The 20,490-nt window shown below is 51.4% G+C and overlaps 1 protein-coding gene across 2 annotated transcripts; it reads left to right on the forward strand.

Annotated features, from left to right (window-relative positions):
- Positions 1–6,774: 6,774 nt before the first annotated feature.
- On the forward strand, positions 6,775–17,323 carry ZIC4 (Zic family member 4). Of its 2 annotated transcripts, XM_030954274.1 has the most exons (3): positions 6,775–8,020; positions 12,401–12,725; positions 14,598–17,323. In XM_030954274.1, coding segments are annotated over exons 1-3 (1,536 nt in total). In that variant the 5' UTR covers positions 6,775–6,810; the 3' UTR covers positions 14,599–17,323. The 2 variants fall into 2 exon arrangements, with proteins under 2 accessions (XP_030810134.1, XP_030810135.1); XM_030954275.1 differs by lacking the exon at positions 12,401–12,725.
- The last annotated feature ends 3,167 nt before the right edge of the window (positions 17,324–20,490 follow it).

A 20,490-nucleotide genomic window follows, 5' to 3' on the forward strand; every position in this document is an offset into this window, starting at 1 on the left:
TGGGGCGCTCCCCACCCCGACTGAGGCCGGGCTCGCTTCGGATGGGCAAGCACCGGGATCGGGAGGGTCCTGCGGCCGCCAGGCAGGGCCGAGGAGCCGGGGCGGCGTGCAGAGGGGGACGAGCGCTGACAATGGCGAGCCCCGTGGGGAGGCGTCCCGGGGGACGCGCTCCCCGCCCAGAACCTCGCCCACCGCCGCGCCCGGTGCCGCGGGGGCCCTCCGGGGGAGCCGGCGCCCCGGCACCTCAAGCCCGGCTTTATAGGCGGGTGCGGGAGGGACGGAGCCCGGAGCTCGGCCGGCCCCCTCCGGCCTCTCCCCGCCCCCCCGCAGGCAGGGCCGGGGGGGCTGCCCGGGGAGCTGGGTGCTGCCGCCTGCCTAGCGCACAGCCCGGGGAAGGGCTGCGACCCTGCTCCCGGCCCCGAGGGGCCGAACCGCGTCTGAAACCGGCTGGGGAAGGGGGAAAGCTCCCAGATCCCTGCCCAGGGCCATACACCCGAAGGTGACCTCTGACCCGAGCCCAACTCAGTGTGCCAGCCCCGGGCACCGGCACAGCGCCGACCGATGGGGACTGGCGTGGGCTTCTCGCCGACCCCTTCCGTGCCGCTCCTTTGTCACGCACGATCCCTCAGCCCCGGGGAGTTCAGCTCGTTGGCCGGGCTTCTCTCGGGGCTCTCTCCACTCGGAGACGAGAAACTTTATTTCTGCACCGAGCCCTTCCCGGGAACGCTTCCCCCGCTCTGCGCGGCCGCGGGAAGCACAGGTTGCGTGACAAGAGGCTGGCGGCGGGGCACACGCCGTGGCGGCTGCCGCCCACTCGCTCTGGCTCGCAACCCCGCCCGGGGCCCGCGCGGCGGCGGCTCCGGCTCCGCTCGGCCGCACCTCCGGCCCGGGGCGGGAGCCAGCGCTCGGGGAAGGGGGCGGGGAGGGTCCCATCGCAGCCCCAGCGACACCGGGGGGGAACTGTACCCCACACTAGCGCCCGACATCCCAACACTTCGGGCAAGGGGACATCCTCACCTTCCTGCTCCGCCGACGGCGCAGTGCAGACGAGAAAAGCGCGCGAGGTCGAGCCAGAGTTTTAGCCAATATTTACACTGAAACGCAGAACTGTTTTGCCTTCCTTTTTGTCATCTGGTAACCATTTGAAATATTAAATGCAGCGATTTTTTTTTTTGTCCAGTTTCAACAAGTTTTGGCGAACACTTGGGAACTGAGCACTCCTCCAGCCTCCCACCCTAACCATAAAGCACAACTCCTGCAAACCTCTCACTACTGGGGCAATGTTGGCCGCTCTGACTTGGGAAAAGTGCGAGAATGAATGGAAGTTGACTAGGAATTTAAATTCCTAAGGGATTACTGAAGTTCTGGCAGTAATTTTCATCACAGCAGTGAAAATATGGAGGACATCAAATTATTTATGAAAGATTATGACTGTGATACGATGATGAAGTTTCGTAATTAATAACATCAAGTGTTTGTCTTAGTAAAGATTGTTTACTAGCTCTGGAGTGCCTATAATAATAGTAGCGAGAATAACAATAATAATATAGCGAGTGTAATAATAATAATAATAATAATAATAATAATAATAATAATAACAACGTCATTTTAAGTAACTGATTCCAGATTCTAGTGTGCTGCTCTGTATTAAAACCCAAACAAACAAAATCCTGAGCATTTCGAAGGTATCTGCAAAAATTCAGACTCAGACACTGCATCCAGCTCCAGATCTGCTCTCAAAGCTATTGCTGCCGCTCAAAGCAAGCTGTGCAAAGTTCTGCCTGTAGCAGTGGCAGTGTTCTGCCTTGCAGAGAGCAAAGAGCAAGCTGAAAATTATAGGCAGGGAGAAGTGCCAGGGTGGTACTATACTAATCCTTGCTGAGACAACAACTTGTGTTGGAGGCTCGCAGAGAGTCCGGAATTTAATTTCGGGACGGAAGGATCTGTAAACAATATAGCCGAGTGGGTAAAAACTTGCCTCACAATAGCCTGCCAGAAGGTGAATGTCAGATCAAAGGAGAACTGAAAAGATGTCCTTTCATATTTTTTTTTCCCCTAAATCAGCCATGGAAACTTCATGACTCCATAAAACATGCGCTGCCTTGCTGGGGAGACAGCCTCCAGTTTCCCCTCGGAGAAAGCTTCTCTTCCCCTCTCATTGCTTAACTTGTGTTTTGGTCTGGTTTTATGGGTTGGTTTTTTGGGTTTTTTGGGGTTTTTTTCCTTTCTTTTTGAATCCATGATGCTCAACATATAGGGTGCCTTACTCATTCCACATCACACACAAATGGTTTTGCTCTTAACTCTCTACCTCTCTCCCCAAACAGGAACAAAGTCAGGAAATGAGGCACAAGACTCCCCTTGTAATGAGGAAAAGAAAACGACTTTACAGAAACATCCTGGAAAAGTCAAGTAAGTTAAAATATGTCCTTTTTACAGTTCAAAGGAGACTGTATTTTTTTCAGCTTAGTGTTTAACGTACTTGCATAAACACAAATCAGCGACAGAACACCCCACCAGCAGCTGCCTAATCCTGCTCAATGCCTATTCATTTGGAGGTTCTAGAATTAATATTTGACGACTCTCTCATTGAAACAACAACCCCTGACCCCATGTGATTGCACTGTCACATTATTCTATGACATATTCATCTTGAATTCATTTACGGACGATTTGATTGGAATGAGGTTTGACATGTATTGGATCCTATTAAAGAAGAAGACTTTGATCTTGTTGATGGGGTTTACATGATATGTATCATCTTTACCAGGGATACCAGGCTTCTACAATGTGGTGTCTAAGTAGTCAGTGACTGACAGCTTCTCTGACAGGAATACCTTAATCTTGAGGTCCTGAATGAAATATTCTATTAAAAATAAGCATATGATTTGCTTGTCCTAGGGTAGCTCTAGGTCACAAAATGTGAGAGGCAAACCTAGGCACAAACCATTGCTTGTCTGGCGGCTGACCTCCTATTGTTCAGGAGTCCTGAAATAAAGAACTCCCCATAAGTGGATATGGGGCAAGGGAATAAAAACAAAGGCAGAGTGTGCTCTCGAGCTACTCGGTACCCTCTTCTCCCCGAGGTGAAACTGGGATTGCTGAAAAGCTTTCTTGAACCACCTCTTCCTAACCAGCAGTGCCTTCTGCCGGGGCAGGCAGGGACTCGGGCTCAGGTCCCGAGTCTGCTTCCTGCATCCCTCTCTGCCAAAGCTAGTTTAGGGATAAGGAGTCGCGCAGGGTGACTTTCTTGGTCCTCTCTGTTTCTACTCCTCGCGTTTTTTCTCTTTCTCACAGCAAAGATAAGGAGTTTTCAGACTGATCTGTTCCCCTCCTCTCGTTTGGGATTTGAAGCCCAAACGCAACTCCCGAAGCCTGTCTGAAGTGCTCAGAGCATCCCGGCCCGGCCCAGGCCTCGGGCACCGGCCGGATGTTTTGTAGCTGGCTGGTCGGGGTGTTTCCACAGAGGTGGAAGTGGTAGAACACGGAGTGGATGAAGGTCAAATTTGGCTTTTGTCAGTGTTTCCCGAGGGCAGGAGCTGGGCCTTGAGCTGAGGTTATAAAGGGGGCTGCCTCTTCGAAGCAATGTTAGAGATAGCGACAAGCATCTTGATGTTTAGGTAGATTACTACCGAAAAAACAAGGCTAAGGTAAAGCCGATGAGCAGCTGGGGCCGTTCCCACCCCGCAAAGGGATGTGCAGCCGGTTCCATGCCGCAGGCCTCGGCGGCCCGGCGGGGCGGGGGTGCGGGCAGGGCCGGAGGGTCGGGGCTGCCCCGCGGGCCGCCCGCCCCGAGCCGTGGTAGGCGGAGGGAGAAAGCAGGGGGGACAGCTCAGCCCTCACCCAGGGCACAGCCCCGACGTTCGGCCACGAGAGCCGGGTCGGGGGCCAGAGAAGTGCTGGTGACTCGCCTTTACAACGTGTCACCTCTTTAGAACAACCCTCCAGCTCGGCCAGCTTTGGGGCCAGGGGCTGTGGACGGGGTGGCGGACACACAGCAGCCATAGGAAAATTCGTACTCAGGATCAAGCAGCCAGTTTGCTGGCCCTGCAGAAGCTGGTGTTGACACATTTGAGAGTTTGCCGAGAGCCCGGCGTGTCTGGTCAATCGGGGCTCAGGCCGCTGCCAAGAAGCAGGAGACCTCGGTCAGCTCTCGAGTGGCAGCAGTTTGAGCTCGAGCTGCCAAAGGGCTGCACAGAGAGACGTTCAAGTTTTCAAAACATTGTGGGAGATGAGCGGAGCCCGTCCGGGTCTGGGCCCGCTTCCCTCCTCTTCCCCGTTTCTCCGCCTCCCCGCAGTCATGTGGCGGCCCCAGCCCGCCCTCCCCGCGCACACAACCGGGGCTCACATCAGCCTCACCTAACAGTGAGGGACACCGAGGGCCAGGTTCTCCTACGCTGCCTGGAAAAGGGTGTGAGAGACAGCCCTGAGTGGGGGGCAACTGAGAGCCATGAGTGTCTGGCGAGAAATCATCACAACATTTGAAATGAACTTAGGGCAAAATGGTTATGACTTCTTTTTTAATTGGCAAACTCTTCCAGATGTTTTCTCCCTTGACTGAGAAGTGTCAGAATTGATGGATAACAAGTATGTAGAGATGCAGTGTTTTAAGGAGGTATGAGGAAAGCAGCTTTATTTGGGATTCACAGTCTCAGTACATTTGTAAGTAACAGATTCATACTTCCTAACGTTTGTCTCTTCTGTGCGCTCCTATTGAGATGGTCATGAATAGGACTGTCAAATCCATTTCGTAGAGCAAGTAGACTTGAAAGTTGAGATATTGTGAGGATGGTGTGTGGTTTAAAATGCCTGCGTAAACATGTTATGTAAGGTTGGGGAGCTAATTGCATCATTTGTCACTTTTCATCATCTCCACTCAGAAAGATGTGTGTCAGGATGTATCTATAGCTAGCTACCTGAATATCAGCCTAGTTTTACAGTGCAAGTATGGTAAATGCAAGCAGAGACAAAACGTAATTGCAGCCAACCCAGAATGTGTGAAGCTGTGTCAAAGATGTTTCCTATGTGGTTATGTATGTCCTAAACTTTAATCTTATGGTTTCCAGTCTTTGCCTTGCAGCTCCAGTTATGAAAGTAGCTGGGTTGACATTGCCAAGTAGTTTCTTGTTTTACTACTTCACATAAAGCCTATTGATAGCCAACACCTAAATTCTCACGGAAATGCAAAATTCTGTGCTGGGAGCTTTACCTGACGTGTATCTGGTAAAGAACCCACTAGCAAGTTAACAGCGATTAAAAGGATGAGAGTTTGAAGGGATGGGTAGAGAATTAATCATTGCAATATTTCATAAGACTGTGAAGTCATTGGTGGAGCCGTTTTTGTGTCAGGATCCAAGTACTGTGGTAATACAGTGGGTAGATATTTAAAGATGTGTTTTTCTTTCTTGGAGCAGAAGAATCTTTTTCCATGTTTCATTAACTTTTTTTAAGTTCACAATCCCCTTCTTAAAAACTTAAGCAGATGCTTCCTCCTGTGCTGAAGCCCTAAGCTTTTCTAAACCTGTAAGGCCTCAGTGTGTCCAGCTAAAACCCAAACCTACACTTCCATTACTAGCACGCAAACCCTGCAGACCATGTTATTTCCTTCAGGTGACAATCATCAGAACCGAGTCCGCTATGAATATTTGGCAGTGCTTTTCCTTCAAGCCAAGGACGGGGATTTTACGTGGAACTGCCCTGTAAGTGTGGGTGAGAGAAAGTGAGAGAGGGAAAGGGAGAGACTCCCTCTTCTGGGTTAAACATTCAGATTCAGCCTGAACATCACGATTTCTCCCATTGCTCCGGCGGCCAGTAATCAGATAACTGCTAAAACTTGTCAGAGGAGGGGGAAGGGGATGGGATCTCTCAGGGATCCTTTGTCCGGGCTCAGGCACCAGGCCGATAGCCCGAGTCCCGGGCCGAGCACGCCTGGCCAGCGAGCGGCCGGTGCGGCTCGGCCGCAGCTTCTCCCGGGCAAGGGCGCTCTCCCCGCGCTGGCAACAAGTGCCGAGGACCCGCCGGCGGGACGGGCCCCGGGACGGGCCCCGGGACGGCTCCGGCTGCCGCTGCTCTGGCCGGGGACCGTCGGGGCTGCCCGTGCTCTCCCGGGGGCGAACCCCGCGGCTGCCCCTTGTCTCAGGGCAGGGCAGCGGGAACGGACAGAGGCGAGGGGGAGGCCGGGGCGATGCCCTCCACTCCCGCCGCGGCTTTTTTCCCCGGCCACAGACGGAAGCACGGCAGTGCCCGTGCCCAAGCCCGGGCAGAGACCTCGGGGAAGAGCCCCCGGGCCGAGCCGGGCCGGGCCGAGCCGGGCCGGGCCGTGGATGGGGGCGCCGGGGGAAGGGCTGGCGCGGCGGCGCATGCGCAGCCCATCCCCGCGCGCGCCCCCCGCGGCACCGGCGAGCTCCCTCTCAGGCGGCGGGACCTGTCACGGTGACGTCACCTCGCGGCAGCCAATGGGCGGGCGCGGCGATTGTGTGGCCGGCGGGGCAGCGGCGCGGCCGGAGCGCGGCCCGGCCGGTCCCGCCGCGCCGTGAGGGCCGCCCCGGCCCCGGGCAGGACGGGCCGCGCCGCGGACCTCCCCGGCCGCCGCCAAAGCCTCCCGCTGGCCCCCCGAGCCCACCCGCTGGCACAGCCGCCCGTGCGTCCCGCGCCGGGGCGGCAGGACCGGGAAACTTTTTTATTTTGGGAGAAAGGAGAAAGAAAAAAAACAAAACCTAGAAAGTTGTTTCCCCCGCTCCCCCCCTTCCCCCCCGCTGCCCTGTGTATCTCTCCTCCCGCTGTCAGGTGACTTTTTAGCGTTAGAAGCTAATGAGCGTGGATGCTCTGGGGATCCCGGTGATGGACCCTGCTGCTCTCTCCAGGCGGAACACGGCGCTGAGATTAGTAGACTTGGCGGGGGCTCCTCACCGCCACCAGCACCCCCCTCAGAGCATGACAGGCTTCCCGGGCGTCGCCGGGCACCCCCGCACCACGGCGCCCACGCCGCCGGGGGAACACGCCGCCGAGTCCCGCCTCGGGCCGCAGCAGCTCCGGCCAGAACACATGGGGCACCGTCACCATCCTCCTCCTCATCCTCCTCCTCAGCATCACCCCGCGGCCCTTAAGATCAGCCCTGCCCCTCATCCCCACCACCAGCTCCTCCACCACCACCACCACCACCATCATCATCATCATCATCATCATATGGCAGGCCAAGCCGAGGTGGTCTCTAGTCACACGGCAGCGTTTGGCCCGGCGCAGTCACCAGCAGCCCCTTACCCCGTGTCTCACCCAGCCCAGGCTCTGGCAGCAGGTAGGGACTTCTTCATCCACAGAGACCTGCCGGCCCCACTCATGCCAGGGCTGACCGAGCAGCACCCCGCTGCAAGTTCTCACCACGGACTGTTTGTCTCAACAACAGGTAGCTACCCCGGACACCATGGTCACCAGCACCACCACTCAGAAGCTGGGAATCCCTCTCTGTTCACTGGACTCCATGAGCAGCCTCCCCATGCAGCTCCAGGTGGCCATCTAAACGGACAGCTCAGACTGGGGTTACCTGGAGAAATGTACGCCAGGTCTGAACATTTCACTCAAGTACCAGCCTCCAGGACAGACCATTTTGCTGCTTCTTCGCTTCATAACTACGGTGGTATGAATCTGAACGTGAACCTGGCTCCACACCACGGCCCGGGTGCCTTCTTTCGTTACATGAGGCAGCCCATCAAACAGGAACTCATCTGTAAGTGGATTGAGTTGGACCAGACTCCCAAAAAATTATGCTCGAAAACTTTCAGCACGATGCACGAGCTGGTGACTCATGTCACGGTGGAGCACGTTGGAGGACCCGAGCAGTCCAATCACATATGTTTCTGGGAAGAGTGTCCGAGAGAAGGGAAACCTTTCAAGGCCAAATATAAACTTGTAAATCACATCAGAGTCCACACAGGTGAAAAACCTTTCCCCTGCCCTTTCCCAGGCTGTGGCAAAGTGTTTGCCAGATCAGAGAATCTCAAAATACACAAAAGAACTCATACAGGTCAGTATGTAAAGCTCTCTTTACTCTCTTTCTCTCTGTTATTCCGTGTACTGATTTGCTTTTTCTTTCTCTTTTTTTTTTTTTTAATGTATCCTTTGAGTTGTTATTGAATGCACGCCAAGTACTTCTGGAAAATAAATTCTCAGATTTGTTTGCTTCTTTACCGTTTGGAGAAGGGGGAGGAAAGGGGGGGGGAAGGGGACAGCGAAAGCAAATCTCAGAATTCTCGTCCATATTTTTTTCTGGTTGTGCAGAGAGGTTGCTGTAATGTTTATATGGGTAGATCTGTGTAAATATCGAACGATATAGTTACTATTTCTGCTAATTCACGCAGGCCAGGATTTTTTTTTTCGATTTAAGTAGTCGGGGGGAAAAAATGAAATCATTGTGCAAGCTCACAAATTAAAAGTGAACAATGGAAGTTACAACTTGTCTAGTCAGTTTTGACTGATGTCGCTGAGATGCTGCTGCTCGAACATTGTGAGAATAACACAGCTGCGACCTTTTCGTTCAACAGTTCTGTTTTGGGCAGAGGGAGTTTCAAATGTTTGATCTGAATAACACTGACATTTTTAATGAGCATTGCCTTCCAACGACTTTCTGCATTCGCAAATATGGGGAGCTGCGATTTCTGATCCTCGTGAGGGAAAAAAAAAAGAAAAAGAAAAGAAAGAAAAGAAACCCTTGTGTTGTTTCGGCCTGTACATTCTGAAATGTCATTTGCAGATCTGTTAAGTGAAATTGGGACATGTGTCAGAAACATCTGTTAGTTCTAGTTAACAGAAAATAAAGTAACACGATGGACGATCTTGCAGAACTACGTTTGAACTCTTCCGGCCAGGAAAGCATTTATAATTAATGAAATTGCACGTAGAAAGTTTTCACACTTCCAGGAGCAGCTTGTGAAGTTGTATTAATTAGTTTAGCAGCCGGTGTTTGTAGTCCATAGCGCTGGCTTGTCTTTTTTTTTTTTCCTTCTCTAAAGAAGAAGATAAGAAATAAGCCCTTTTTGGAAAATTTAATCTGTTCCAGTGTAGGGTTTTCCACCTCCCACCCCCTTCTGTACAGCCTTATGCACTGCGAGGGAAACTACATAATCCTATTGTAAGATCTGCTTACAGCCAAACGATTTTTTTCGCCTTCCAGTTCATAAAACTCCCCTTCCCCCATGCTCGGTGCAGGGCTTGACCTTCCAGGAGTTGCATTTTTTATGATAGAGCGCGACGTGATATAATATGCAGAACATACACTAATTTCGTATCGCTATCATCTAAACATAGCACTGAGATTTTACAGCGACCGTCACTCGTCACCTCATTATTTTTCCATCGCTCTATGAGGAGTAAGTCTGTGTGCGGGGTGGGGGGGGGGGTGGAGGAGGTGGACGACAGCATAGTTGTGTTCCTCGGCTGCCTTCTTGGCCCCCTTTTTCCTCGAAAAAGGGGTATCCCCGGGTCACGGAACTTGTATCCCAGCCAGTTCCTTGTTGGATCAGCACAGGTACAGCCATTAACCGGCAGAGCTCATCTCTTAATGACAGTGTTTTTCTTAAGTAAACAAACTTTTACTGCTCTTTAACGGCCTCACTGTTTGAAGTCTCTGAAGCAGAAAATGGTTAAATTCTTGGGAAAACTGACCTACATCAGAGATGCAGGTTCAGGGCAAACCCGAGAGCGGAGATTTGCGTTTATTAAACACCATTCGGCGCGTCTGTACTTTTGGCTTTAACTTTCTCGGTGATTAATTGCTGTATTGTGCAAACTCCTGCAGGGCCTTTATGGTTCCACCGTTTCTAGTAAACACCCAGAAGTTGTCAAAAACGCAATGTTTCTGAAACTCTAATAGAACTCACTACGAATTATTCATGAAGACAGTTCTAGATTCAACAGGAAAATTATTGCCTCCTTAAATATTAATGACTTCTGATTTCTCCGAGGCTGGGGAGCAGGTAGAGGGATATCTGGCTATGTACGAGTTTTCCAGGTTGGAGGATAAGGCCGTTAAGGCGGCGGCAGCGGGACGAGCAGGTCGGGCTGGGATCACTTCACCGCCTTCCCTGAGGGCCGGGAACAATAGTGCGAGGCGTGGGACGGAGCCCCGCTCCCTCCCTGCGGCACCCGTGCCTCGCCCGCAGCCCGGGAGCCGCCAGCTCCGGCTTCCCCCCACCACCAGTCACCCGGAGAAGTTGGTAAATACCTTAATCCACTCCCGGAGACGGGGGATTATGCCACAAATTCCAGGCTGAGTTTCACTGAACACTTGCCCAGCTACAAGTGTAGGGGTAAAATGGCGGTAGAGTCTCCATCGCCCGCGGAACTTTGTGCGTGGCTGCGGCTCCGTGCCCGGGCTGCGGCAGCCGGGACCTGTGCAGTGTCCTCTCCCCGCCGGGCAGGGATTTCCGCGAAAGAAAACCTGCTCTCGCGAAAGGAATACTTGCAAATGGCTCGGATGGCTCCTCTTTATTGAGGCGTTCAGGGAATGCAACCCGGGCAGCTGAGAAAATGCTGCCCTCTTCCCACTTGAAACCCGGCTGCACGGACGGACCTTTCAGTGGCTCTTTCAGGGGGTTAAGCGAAGTTGAACATTTTTCAACTCGGCAAAGCGCAGTGCGGCGCAGCCCGCTTTTACCTGAATGGAACTCACTTTGCACAAGCAGAGTGCTTATGAGGATGGTTTCCCTGGGGTCTCCTAACTTACTGCTTGCTTGTACTACACTAATATCCTTGATTTGTTGTCTCAACTTAGATGCTGAAGGTCAAATTATTTCCTTACGTGGAACTCTAATTAGATTATAGGCGGGCGTGTGTCTATGCATATGCACCGCTGTATGTTGACGGTATTTGGTTACAGAATCCACATCGTTTTGTGAGAGACCTTATTTTTAACCTCTTCCCTCCCTTCCCTCCAACGCCAGATATTTACCTATCCTCCGTGCAAATGCTAGCGGTGCAGGATGTCAGTGCTCCTCATTGACCATTACAGTGCGGAAAGGGCATACTTGAAACGCGGAGCCATGAGCCTTTCCCACCCACCTTGCATAAAGTGCATTCATGTGAAATATTTGGAATGCCTTCCTTTATTTTCCTCTGCTCACAGCCGAGCCCGATGTAGACTGAGTCTCTCCTAAATTTAATCATGACGAATTGGGAGGGAAAAAATAAAAACGACAACCACAAACGTACAACCCAAGAAATTTTAAAAAACAAACCAAAACAAACACACAAAACCAAATATTGGAAGTCCTTTCGGCTACATACGCCATGATGGTGAGCACAGTTGCTTTGTTTGCACTTCGCGTTAAGGTTAGGCCATGTATTTTTGTAGAGTCCTCTCCGCCCTGATACTTTTTGACTTTTGACGGATGAGGAAGATATTTTCATATTCGGTTGGTACAGGACCTGGGTACCCCCTGGCAAGCAGGGTTTTGCAGTTTGCTATTGTCAGTGACAATAATGCCGCCAGCATTTCATCCTGCATCTGGCTGTGGCGTGTTTCCTTGAAAACCTCCTGTATATCGTCTACCATGCCAGGTCCACACGATTCGAGGTTACACTTTCACACGACTCCAGCAACACGATTGTATTTCTATTGTGCATAACACCACTTATTATATGATCAGACAATTTAATCCCGATTGCAATTCCTTCAGTGGCTGTGTAGGTTGAAATGAAGAGGGAATCCTACCCTCGCGACAGTGCCGTGCGCTGGCCTAGTCATCCTTCTGCCGAATCTTTATCGTTTTTCCCGCACAATCAATGTCTTTCTGAAATATTTCGTACTTTAGCACACGGTATCAGCAAGCGGGGGAGCGGGGAAAGGAAGGGGATGTGGATCTTCCATGGCATTGTAATCAGTGCAAGTATGAAGTGGATGAAATATGATCTAGCCAGGTTATGGAAAATATTTCCACGTGCCTGGGGGACTGTGAGAAATGTATTTAACGTTAAAGCCTTCGAAGGGATAAATCACTGACCGCTCTTTCTGCAGGACTTCGGAGTCTGCGGGGACAGCACAAGTTTGCTCGGAACGAGCAGTTCTCCTCTAAGTTTTCCTTGTTTCGGAGCTTTTCTTTTGCACAAACCCTTACGATGACACACACACAGGCCAGGGGAAAGAGAAGGAGAAGCTGGCTGGGCAGGGCGCTCCGCCTGCGGAGCCGGCCACGCATCCGGGTGGGCACGGAGCGGCGGCTCCGGGGGATGCTCGGCGGGGCCCGCGGGGAAGGGCAGAGCTAGTGAGAGGAGATTCCGCGGGGAGAGGAGCCGTGGCAGGGCCGGAGAGAGGGGTCCGGGGAGGCTGTGGGCTGTGGGGGTGAGGGATGCGCTGCTCCCGGCCCCGCCGCCGCCGCTAATGGCTGTGCTCGCCCATTGCCTCCTGCAGGGGAGAAGCCGTTCAAATGTGAATTCGAGGGCTGTGACAGGCGCTTCGCCAACAGCAGCGACAGGAAGAAGCACTCGCATGTCCACACCAGCGACAAGCCCTACAACTGCAAAGTGAGAGGCTGCGACAAGTCCTACACCCACCCCAGCTCCCTGAGAAAACATATGAAAGTGCACTGCAAATCCCCTCCTCCCAGCTCCGGCTACGAGTCCTCCACGCCCTCCTTGGTGTCCCCCTCCTCGGACTCCGGCCGGGAGCCCCCCGCCTCCTGCTCCCACGCTGAGCCCTCCGCGCCCGCGCAGCCCGCCGCCAACCTGAGCGAATGGTACGTGTGTCAAGGCGCGGGGCCCCGCGGCCCCCTCGGGCCCCCCGGCGCCTCCCCGCCGCCGCGCCTCCCCCGCCGAGCCCCGGCCCCGCTGCTAGGGCGCGCCGGGGGCGGCGGCGGGCGGCCTGGCCCGGTACGGCCCGGCCGGCACGGGGAGAGCCGCGCCGGGCACGGGGAAGGCGAGCGGGAGCGGCTGCGAGAGGCGCTTGGCGGAGGGAGAGAGGCTGCGGAGCGTGCGGGTGGGCCCTGCCCGCGCCCCCGGCACCGCGCACACGGGAGGGCTGCGCTCGCCTCGGCCGCGGCGCCGCCGCCTCCTCCCGCCGTGCCACACACCCCCACTCTGACCGCCTTGCTCCCGTCTGTTTACATGCCAACTGATTTGCATTCCCTTTCCTTATCCCTGTCCTTTTCCCTTTCCTTCCTTTCCCTTTCCCTTCCCCTTCCTCTTCCCGTTTTCCTTTCCCCTTCCCTTCAGTGGTTTCATACAGATTTTCTCTGTACAGATTTTCTCTTGTCAACAGTATTGTGTGCTGCACTGTTCTGTTCGCCCACGATTTTCTGTGAGAGTGTGTTTTTTTAAGAAATATATATATATATAAGCTATTATTTGTTACCAATTTGTACAAAATGGATCCATTAAATTTTTTGATTAATTAACCCGTTCGATGGACGTTTCTGTAAAGAATCTCCTTACTTTTCCCTCTTTCTGTATATAAATACATATATATATATTTCCTCCCCCCACCCAGTAGTCGCTAATAAAGAAAGGCCCAGGGGGGTGCGATGATTGACTGTCCATTTTAGCTCCCACTGGTAATGACTTCTAATACCTAAACATGCCCGTCCCCACCCAGAGCGCGGCTCCTGTTGAACCGTGGGCGCTGAAGCTCCCGGGGGGGCGGTTCTGGGGGGGCTGGGGGGAGCCCGTTCTCCGACGTCACCGCCAGGGCGGGGGCCGGGCAGCCCCCGGCAGCGCGGGGACCGGGGGCCGCTGCTCCGCCGCTCTGCCCTGCCAACAGCCCCGAGGAGAAATGAACCGCTCCCACAACGCGCCTGTAACATCTCCATGCTGCCCCAGAGTCTCAAACCTACAGGGTTCATTGCACCGGTTCAGAGAAAGAAGGGAGGGGGGGGTAAAAAAATAAACAACCCCCAAAATAAATAAACAAACCTCTCCACTGGGGTGGCTTGAAACTACCGAATGGTGCCGTTTTAATTACTTTAATTATGTTTAAGAATACCAGATAGTATAGGCAAATAAATAGCATAGGCTGCTGGAAGGAGTTTCTATGGCTTGCGGAGAGCAGACAGAAGGCTGCTGTAACCGCATCCTCTGGTGTTTGACAGATCACCTCCGCACCCAGGTGACTGGGGTTACTGCGAGTGTACAACTGTACACCACGCACACACACACGCGCATATTGATACCGAGAAATATAAAAACGACAGGAAAATAAATAGCTGGTCAGTGACTAAAAACACTGCAATGCCCGGGGCTTTCGTTACTTACACACCCGTATTTTTCCCCCAAGGCACCAAGTCGGCGTTCCTTTCTTCATTCGCCCAAACTCAACAACTTTTGTGTTTAAACACCACGGATAGTGACAACAGCATGTCGCTAACGGGAATACACTTAGGGAATCAGCTAGGTGAGAGAAATGTGTGAAAGAGGAATCTAAACAGGGGAGAGTTGTGCCCCTCTCCAGTCCCCGAAACTTGTGTCATGGAAATCGAGAAGTGCAGAAGCCAAATGCGGGTAGGGAGGATGTTTCCATCATGTCCCGAGATCTGTTTATTTCTTTATTTCTCTGTTTACAGAAGTATTTGGATGTGCAGGCTAATCACCTTTAATTTTTCATTTGCTTGTTACAGATGTCTACCCCGTTGCTCTCAAGGTAATCTAGACAGAAGCAGCTGAAAGCCTGAATCTTATGCCTTAGACATCAAAGCAAGCTCGCACAAAGAAGTATTTCTTCACAACGGTGAATCTTCATGGTAAGTTAGGATTTCTATGGCAATAGGCAAGTCATACTTAAATAGTGAAAGGCGAAGTCTGGAGCCCGTCCAGTCTTTTCATTAAGGACATAATATTTACGTCTAACAGGCCCTTTTTCTTGTGTATACAAGTATATATTTTTGTTTGACGCGAACTAAATCATTTTCATTTAATTTCCGGTAAACAAAACCCACGCGAACAGGGCACTTGTTCCAGACCATAATAAAAATGGATAAGACTGTCAGGAAGAAAAGGCCCGCTTGAACCGTCGCCTCAGCTCACTTTTGTTTCTGCTTTCTGCCAGGATCAGAGAATGCATTTGGGATTTGAGGGCGAGTTTCTAAAGGCAAGGAAATGGTTTTTAAGGGGGGAAAGAAAAGGAGAAAGGTCTAATCAAGCTCGGGTTGTTCAAAGGACCTGATTTTGGGGTTGAAAGTGTGAGTTTTATGGTGCATCAGCATGCCACGTTAGGATCGCTATGGTAATGAGGAGAGCAATAGCAAGCGGCCTTCAAAGGAGGCACACTCCATTTGAGACAGTCTATTAAGATACATTTGCACTGACCTTTGGTTTCATGCTAGCTTAATACACTCAATCTGCTCCCCGCTAGAGATAGACTTCCTCCACCTAATGCACTTCGGCGGAGCTGGGTTTTGCTGGGCTTCGCCCTCCCCCCGAGGCGAGCTCCGTTCCGACGCTGTAGCCCCGGTCTCCATCTCCCCAAAGTAAGGGACTGCCAGCCCCCCAAGCCCGGCGGGAGCTCCCGCCCGCTGTCCCCAGCCTTTCTGACCAGCTTCTAGCAGCAAAAACTGGCCACAAAACCTGAGGATTGCTTCCCTTCCTCCCCGCCAAACGTGGGAGAGGAAGATAGGATGGGGACTGGAAGATCCCCCCCCTTGGGCTGCCTCTGTCTCAGGGAGTAGGTGTCCCGATGGAAGTCCCCCAGGAGCTGGGAAGTGGGGTGAGCTCCGGGGGGAGACGGCCGTACCCCCTTCTCACTCCGCTCGGCCCCGCTGTCGCTGCGTGGCAGCGCGAGGAGGCTCCGTGGTGCGGGGGAACTTGACACCCGCATGGCCGGGGCCATGGGCGCTGGGCCATGGGCCCGGGAAAGTTAGAAGTCCATGTTCCAGTAATTGTCTTGTTGTTTATTTTATCCAAGTACCCTAGTGAATAGGGGAAAAATAAACACGGGGAAAAAAAATTCAAACAGTTGAGTCGTCTTTAGTGCCAGCCCTTGTGGTTGAATAAAAAGGATGGTCCAATTTCTATTGAGCTGAGAAATCTTTGAAGTGGGAGTTATTATCTGAGAAATTCCTGCTCGTCGTCCTAACAACGCTGATGAAACGTAAAAGGTTCTTTGTCAGCGATTTGTTCTCCTCTCTGTCAAACTCACCCTGCCCGTTAGCTTTAAACCGTTTCTAAAGAGATAAAATCAAACTTTTAAAGATAACTTTAGGGGCCCAGAGGGTGCAGAAAATACCAAACTATCGAATCCTGTGTATAGACATACATCTGGATATATGTGGCTGTGTCTGCGTGAAACTCTGACTGTGTACAGATGTCCATGGATGTCTGTATGACCTTACAGTTCGAAAGTTGAAATTATGTCCATTGTTTTTGCATTTAATCCTCCAAACTTTTCCGTCTAATAAATTATTCCTACACACACACTGCACGGAATGAGATTCTTGGGCGAAGGCAGAAAGGTTGGGTTCCATTAACACCACTTTGTGACCAACAAATGTTTTCTCTCCAGTAGAGTGAGAGCAAGAGCGTAGACATAGAGTAAATTCTTTGATCATTTAACAGTCCAAATACCTATCACGCATGTATATACTGCAATGTATCGAAGTTGTTAACGCATTCAAAGTGATGGCTTCCATATGCTGTCATGTTTTATTGTCTGTACGTGTAAGGATAGTCAAACTGCATCCCTTTTGTATCTTCATTTTATAAACATAATGGTGTTGTACTGAAATGATTCCCTGATCAAGTTTTACTTAGTAGTTTCTCATTGGATATCATGCAGTGCCCTGTTAGGAATATGACTTCCTTGAAGCTGTAACTCATCAGTGTACTTCTGTTTTAGTTGCTAAAGAATTATCTGAGCCCAATCCTGCCATTCTAAGCCAAACCATTAATTTAATGGGACCTTTTCTGAGTAAAGACAGAGTCAAATTAGAGTGGAGTGGATATTACTATTATTCTTGTTATTATTTTTTTTGTCTTGTCATATTTATGAGAAAATCTAGCACATTCTTTGTGAACTGTACAGAGAAGAAGCCTCTGAAAAATGTAGCTTGCAGAAAAACATTTACAATGTTGGTATACTGTATCTCTTTCCAGACTTCTTATATTCCTTATTTTTCTTTATCACACGTTTGATGTTCTGTTGTGTGCTTGAACATACTATTTATTTTTAATACTTGGATTTTTTTTACAATAAATATTTATAAGCATATCATTTCTATGGTTATTTTTACAAATGTGCACTTTTAAATTATGTGTTTGTACTGATGATACCGAGCCATTCCTAAAACACGGTGTAATCAACCTTCTCTTTCTGTTGGTTTTTATATTAGTTGAAAAAAATTTGCCTAAACCTGTGTACTATTAATGTGGTGTACAATCAAGTATTAATGAGTGTTTTTTTGTTGGTCTTTAACCTTTTTTAATGTTAATCGTTTTAGGTTGGCATTTCCATTAAAAGAACAGAACAAAACAAACCCCTTCTTTGGCTTCATTTCTGCGGCAACATTTTTCAGATCGCAGACTTCCAATAAATTGTACTTTAAGCACTGGCCAAGGTGCAGGGTGCGGGAACAGAGCCGGTGTCACCCAGGTGCAGCCCTGTCCCTCTGGGGGTGGGTGCGTGTCCCGGTTACCTCCGCAGCGGCACTCTGGCTCCTCACGGGCGCTGTGCGACTCTGGGGACACTAACACTGGGATGTTGGGCACCAGCGCTCGGGGGATTGGCGTGAGTTTTCAGCAGGGGCCACCCCGAGAGGCTGCTGCTCCCCCCTGCCCGAAGGCTTGTTGTTTAGCAGGATGCAACTGTTCTTTTGAAGAATTTCCACACACCCCCTCCAGAATGGGTCCCAGTCACAGCGAAATAAAACCTTTTTATAAGGTTCCTAGGCGGATTTAGGGCATTTTATTTCTTTTTTAAGAGAGGGAATTCTTTCGCCAGCTGCAGTAATCTGAAAGTAAGCCTTCTTTGCCTTGCGCATTCCCCTGATGGATGTTAACACGTTCCGAGGTTCCGCAGCTCCCGAACCTGCTCGGAGCTCCCTTGGCAGGACAAACGCCAGCTTTGCTGTTTGCGGGGACACAGCAGCCTCGGGCACACCGCGGCCCGAACCGGCCGGCGCCTTGCGCATGCGCTGCCTTGATTGCTTTTAGAAAAGGAAAACTTGAAAGAAGTTGCCTAACACACAGAGATGACAAAAAGTTGGCTTTGGCTGCCAGGAATATTGTCAATAGAGAATACGTTTGACTACATGAAGGGGGAGAGAGAAAGAAAGAAAATAATTTAAGAAATAATAGAATTCAAGAAAAAGAAATTAAGGAAAACATTTTTGCTGGTCTGTAAAAGACAAAAACTGGCCCATAAAGGAAAGGAGGGCTAACAGTACATGCTAATTAAAGAATACAATTCTATGGTCTATAATGATTGAGCGAAGACATGTACTTATTACACTTGACTGTCAACAAGGGAAGGAATGTCCCTCAGACAACATGGTGAGAGACGTGTGGGCATTATTAGTGGCCCTTTTATAGACATTGCCTTTTCTTTCTCAATGCTGACAAACCATTTTGGAGGGAACCATCCCCTGTTGCTTCCTATCATCGATCCCCATGCAAGGCCCTGCATTGTGCAAGTGCATTAATTAAAGACCATTCATTTAACAATAGCACATTGTATGTTCAGGAAAGGAAGATTAGAAATATGAATCAGTAACTGAGACCCGTTTCCGCCACCTTACCGGGAGAAGCGGAGGGGAAGGAGGTGCAGCGTGCGGTTAAACACCCTGCACCACCCGGACCGAGCGGGGCTCAACTCCGGTTAGGCTTTTTGGGAGAGAAATCCTAAAACCGATTACAATTGGAAACAACAACAACAACAGAAAAAGGTTGTCAAGTGTCTCCGTGGGTGCCAGATTGCTCGACCCCGCTCGGCGCCTCGCCAGCCGCCCGCTCCAAGGGGCCGCGCAGCCCAGCACGGCCCGGCTCTGTCCGGCACCCCAGCCGGGCCTGACCGTGTCCGGGGCTGGTGTGCGTGTGCACACACATCCCCACGCACATTTGTTATGTCAACGGGTTTTCTCCCGCTTCATGTAGAGGCACAGGCGCAGGACCTGAGTCCATCCCTCCCCATCCCTGCGCTGCCCAGATATTTTGCAGTCCAAAGGAAAAACCATCTGGTGCCCCAAAGCCGGTCGTGACACAAACGTGACTTATCGTGAGAAGGTAGAAGGAATACGCAGGGAGAAGGAGGTTATGAGCGAGCGGGGGAAGGACAGAAGACGGATTCCCAGTATCACCCACATGACTTACTAAGCGGCTCCAGCTCCTCTAAAACCTCTGGGCCATATGTTAGTTTATTTACACCCTTTGTCTTTTCGTGTGTCGCCTGGTGAAATAATATTCCTGGGATATAAATGAAAGTAAGCTACAATAAACAAACAAGGGCAGCGCCCGCTAAAGCGATATGTAACATTTCTGAGTTTCCAACAGAGTATGTCGTTCCCTTGGCTATAATGGGGCCAGGATAGCAATTGAAGCTTTTGGTTAAAGTCCCTAGATTTTTAATGCTGAATGTCACGTTGACTCCATTTTCTGATAGATTATTTAGTTTTTTGCAGGGTTACGCCATGGGAAGAGAATGAGGGGGAAGGACAAAAGTCACTGCAAAAGCAACTTTTTATCAGTTAAAAAGAAATGGCACAACAGATTAAGGTGCTCTTAATGCTGGTAACATCTCACATAAACCTCTGCAACTTCCCGTGAGGCTGACTTCAGTCTGAACTTCTCCATTTGGATCCATCCCGCTCCGACGCCAGGACCACTCTGGCTCCTTTGGATCAGGCGCCGAGACACTGCGGAGCTGCAGAGGGTGCGGGCAGCAGATCCCGCGTTTCAAAATCCGTGCACCAACTTAGTTTTCTTCGTCATGAGGCAGCCAACCTCATGGCCGGGCTGGAGCTCGCCAGCCTACAAGGAAACCTTTTTCCTAAAATAAATAGGACGTTCTAACAGATCGGCAGATTTTTTCTTGCCCCCCAGCCAATGTTACCCAGGGGATCGGCTCCATACTGCCGCAAAACCCTTCTCCGGGTCATTGCGGGTTGCCTGGGCCGGGGAAGCCACCCCGGGGGTCCGGGCTGAGCCCCCGGCAGCGGGAGCCGGGCTGAGCCCTGCAGGGCTGCGCCGCCCGCCCGGGCTGGGGGCGGCCCCCGGGACGGCGCTGCCCGCCGCCAGCGGCTCCCTCCTGCCTCCCCTGCCTCGCTGCTGGCCCTGAGGGTACCTGCTACAGCACGCCCTGAAAATCAGACAAAAGCGCGGACACCACCACTCCCCTTCATCCCCCCAGCTGTTTCGGGAAGACACACACAAAAAAATTAGTCTTCAACTTTTGACTAGTGTCTGCTGGCTTAAATTATCCTCTGCCCTGGGTGGGGGCATCGGTGAAGCAATGCGAGCTCCCTGCTCCATCCTCTGCTGCCGCGAGCGGCCGGGAATCAGGGTGCGTCTGAACTTGGGCACAAG

This window comes from Camarhynchus parvulus, chromosome 9, assembly GCF_901933205.1.
Source record: "Camarhynchus parvulus chromosome 9, STF_HiC, whole genome shotgun sequence".
Lineage (NCBI taxonomy): Eukaryota > Metazoa > Chordata > Aves > Passeriformes > Thraupidae > Camarhynchus > Camarhynchus parvulus.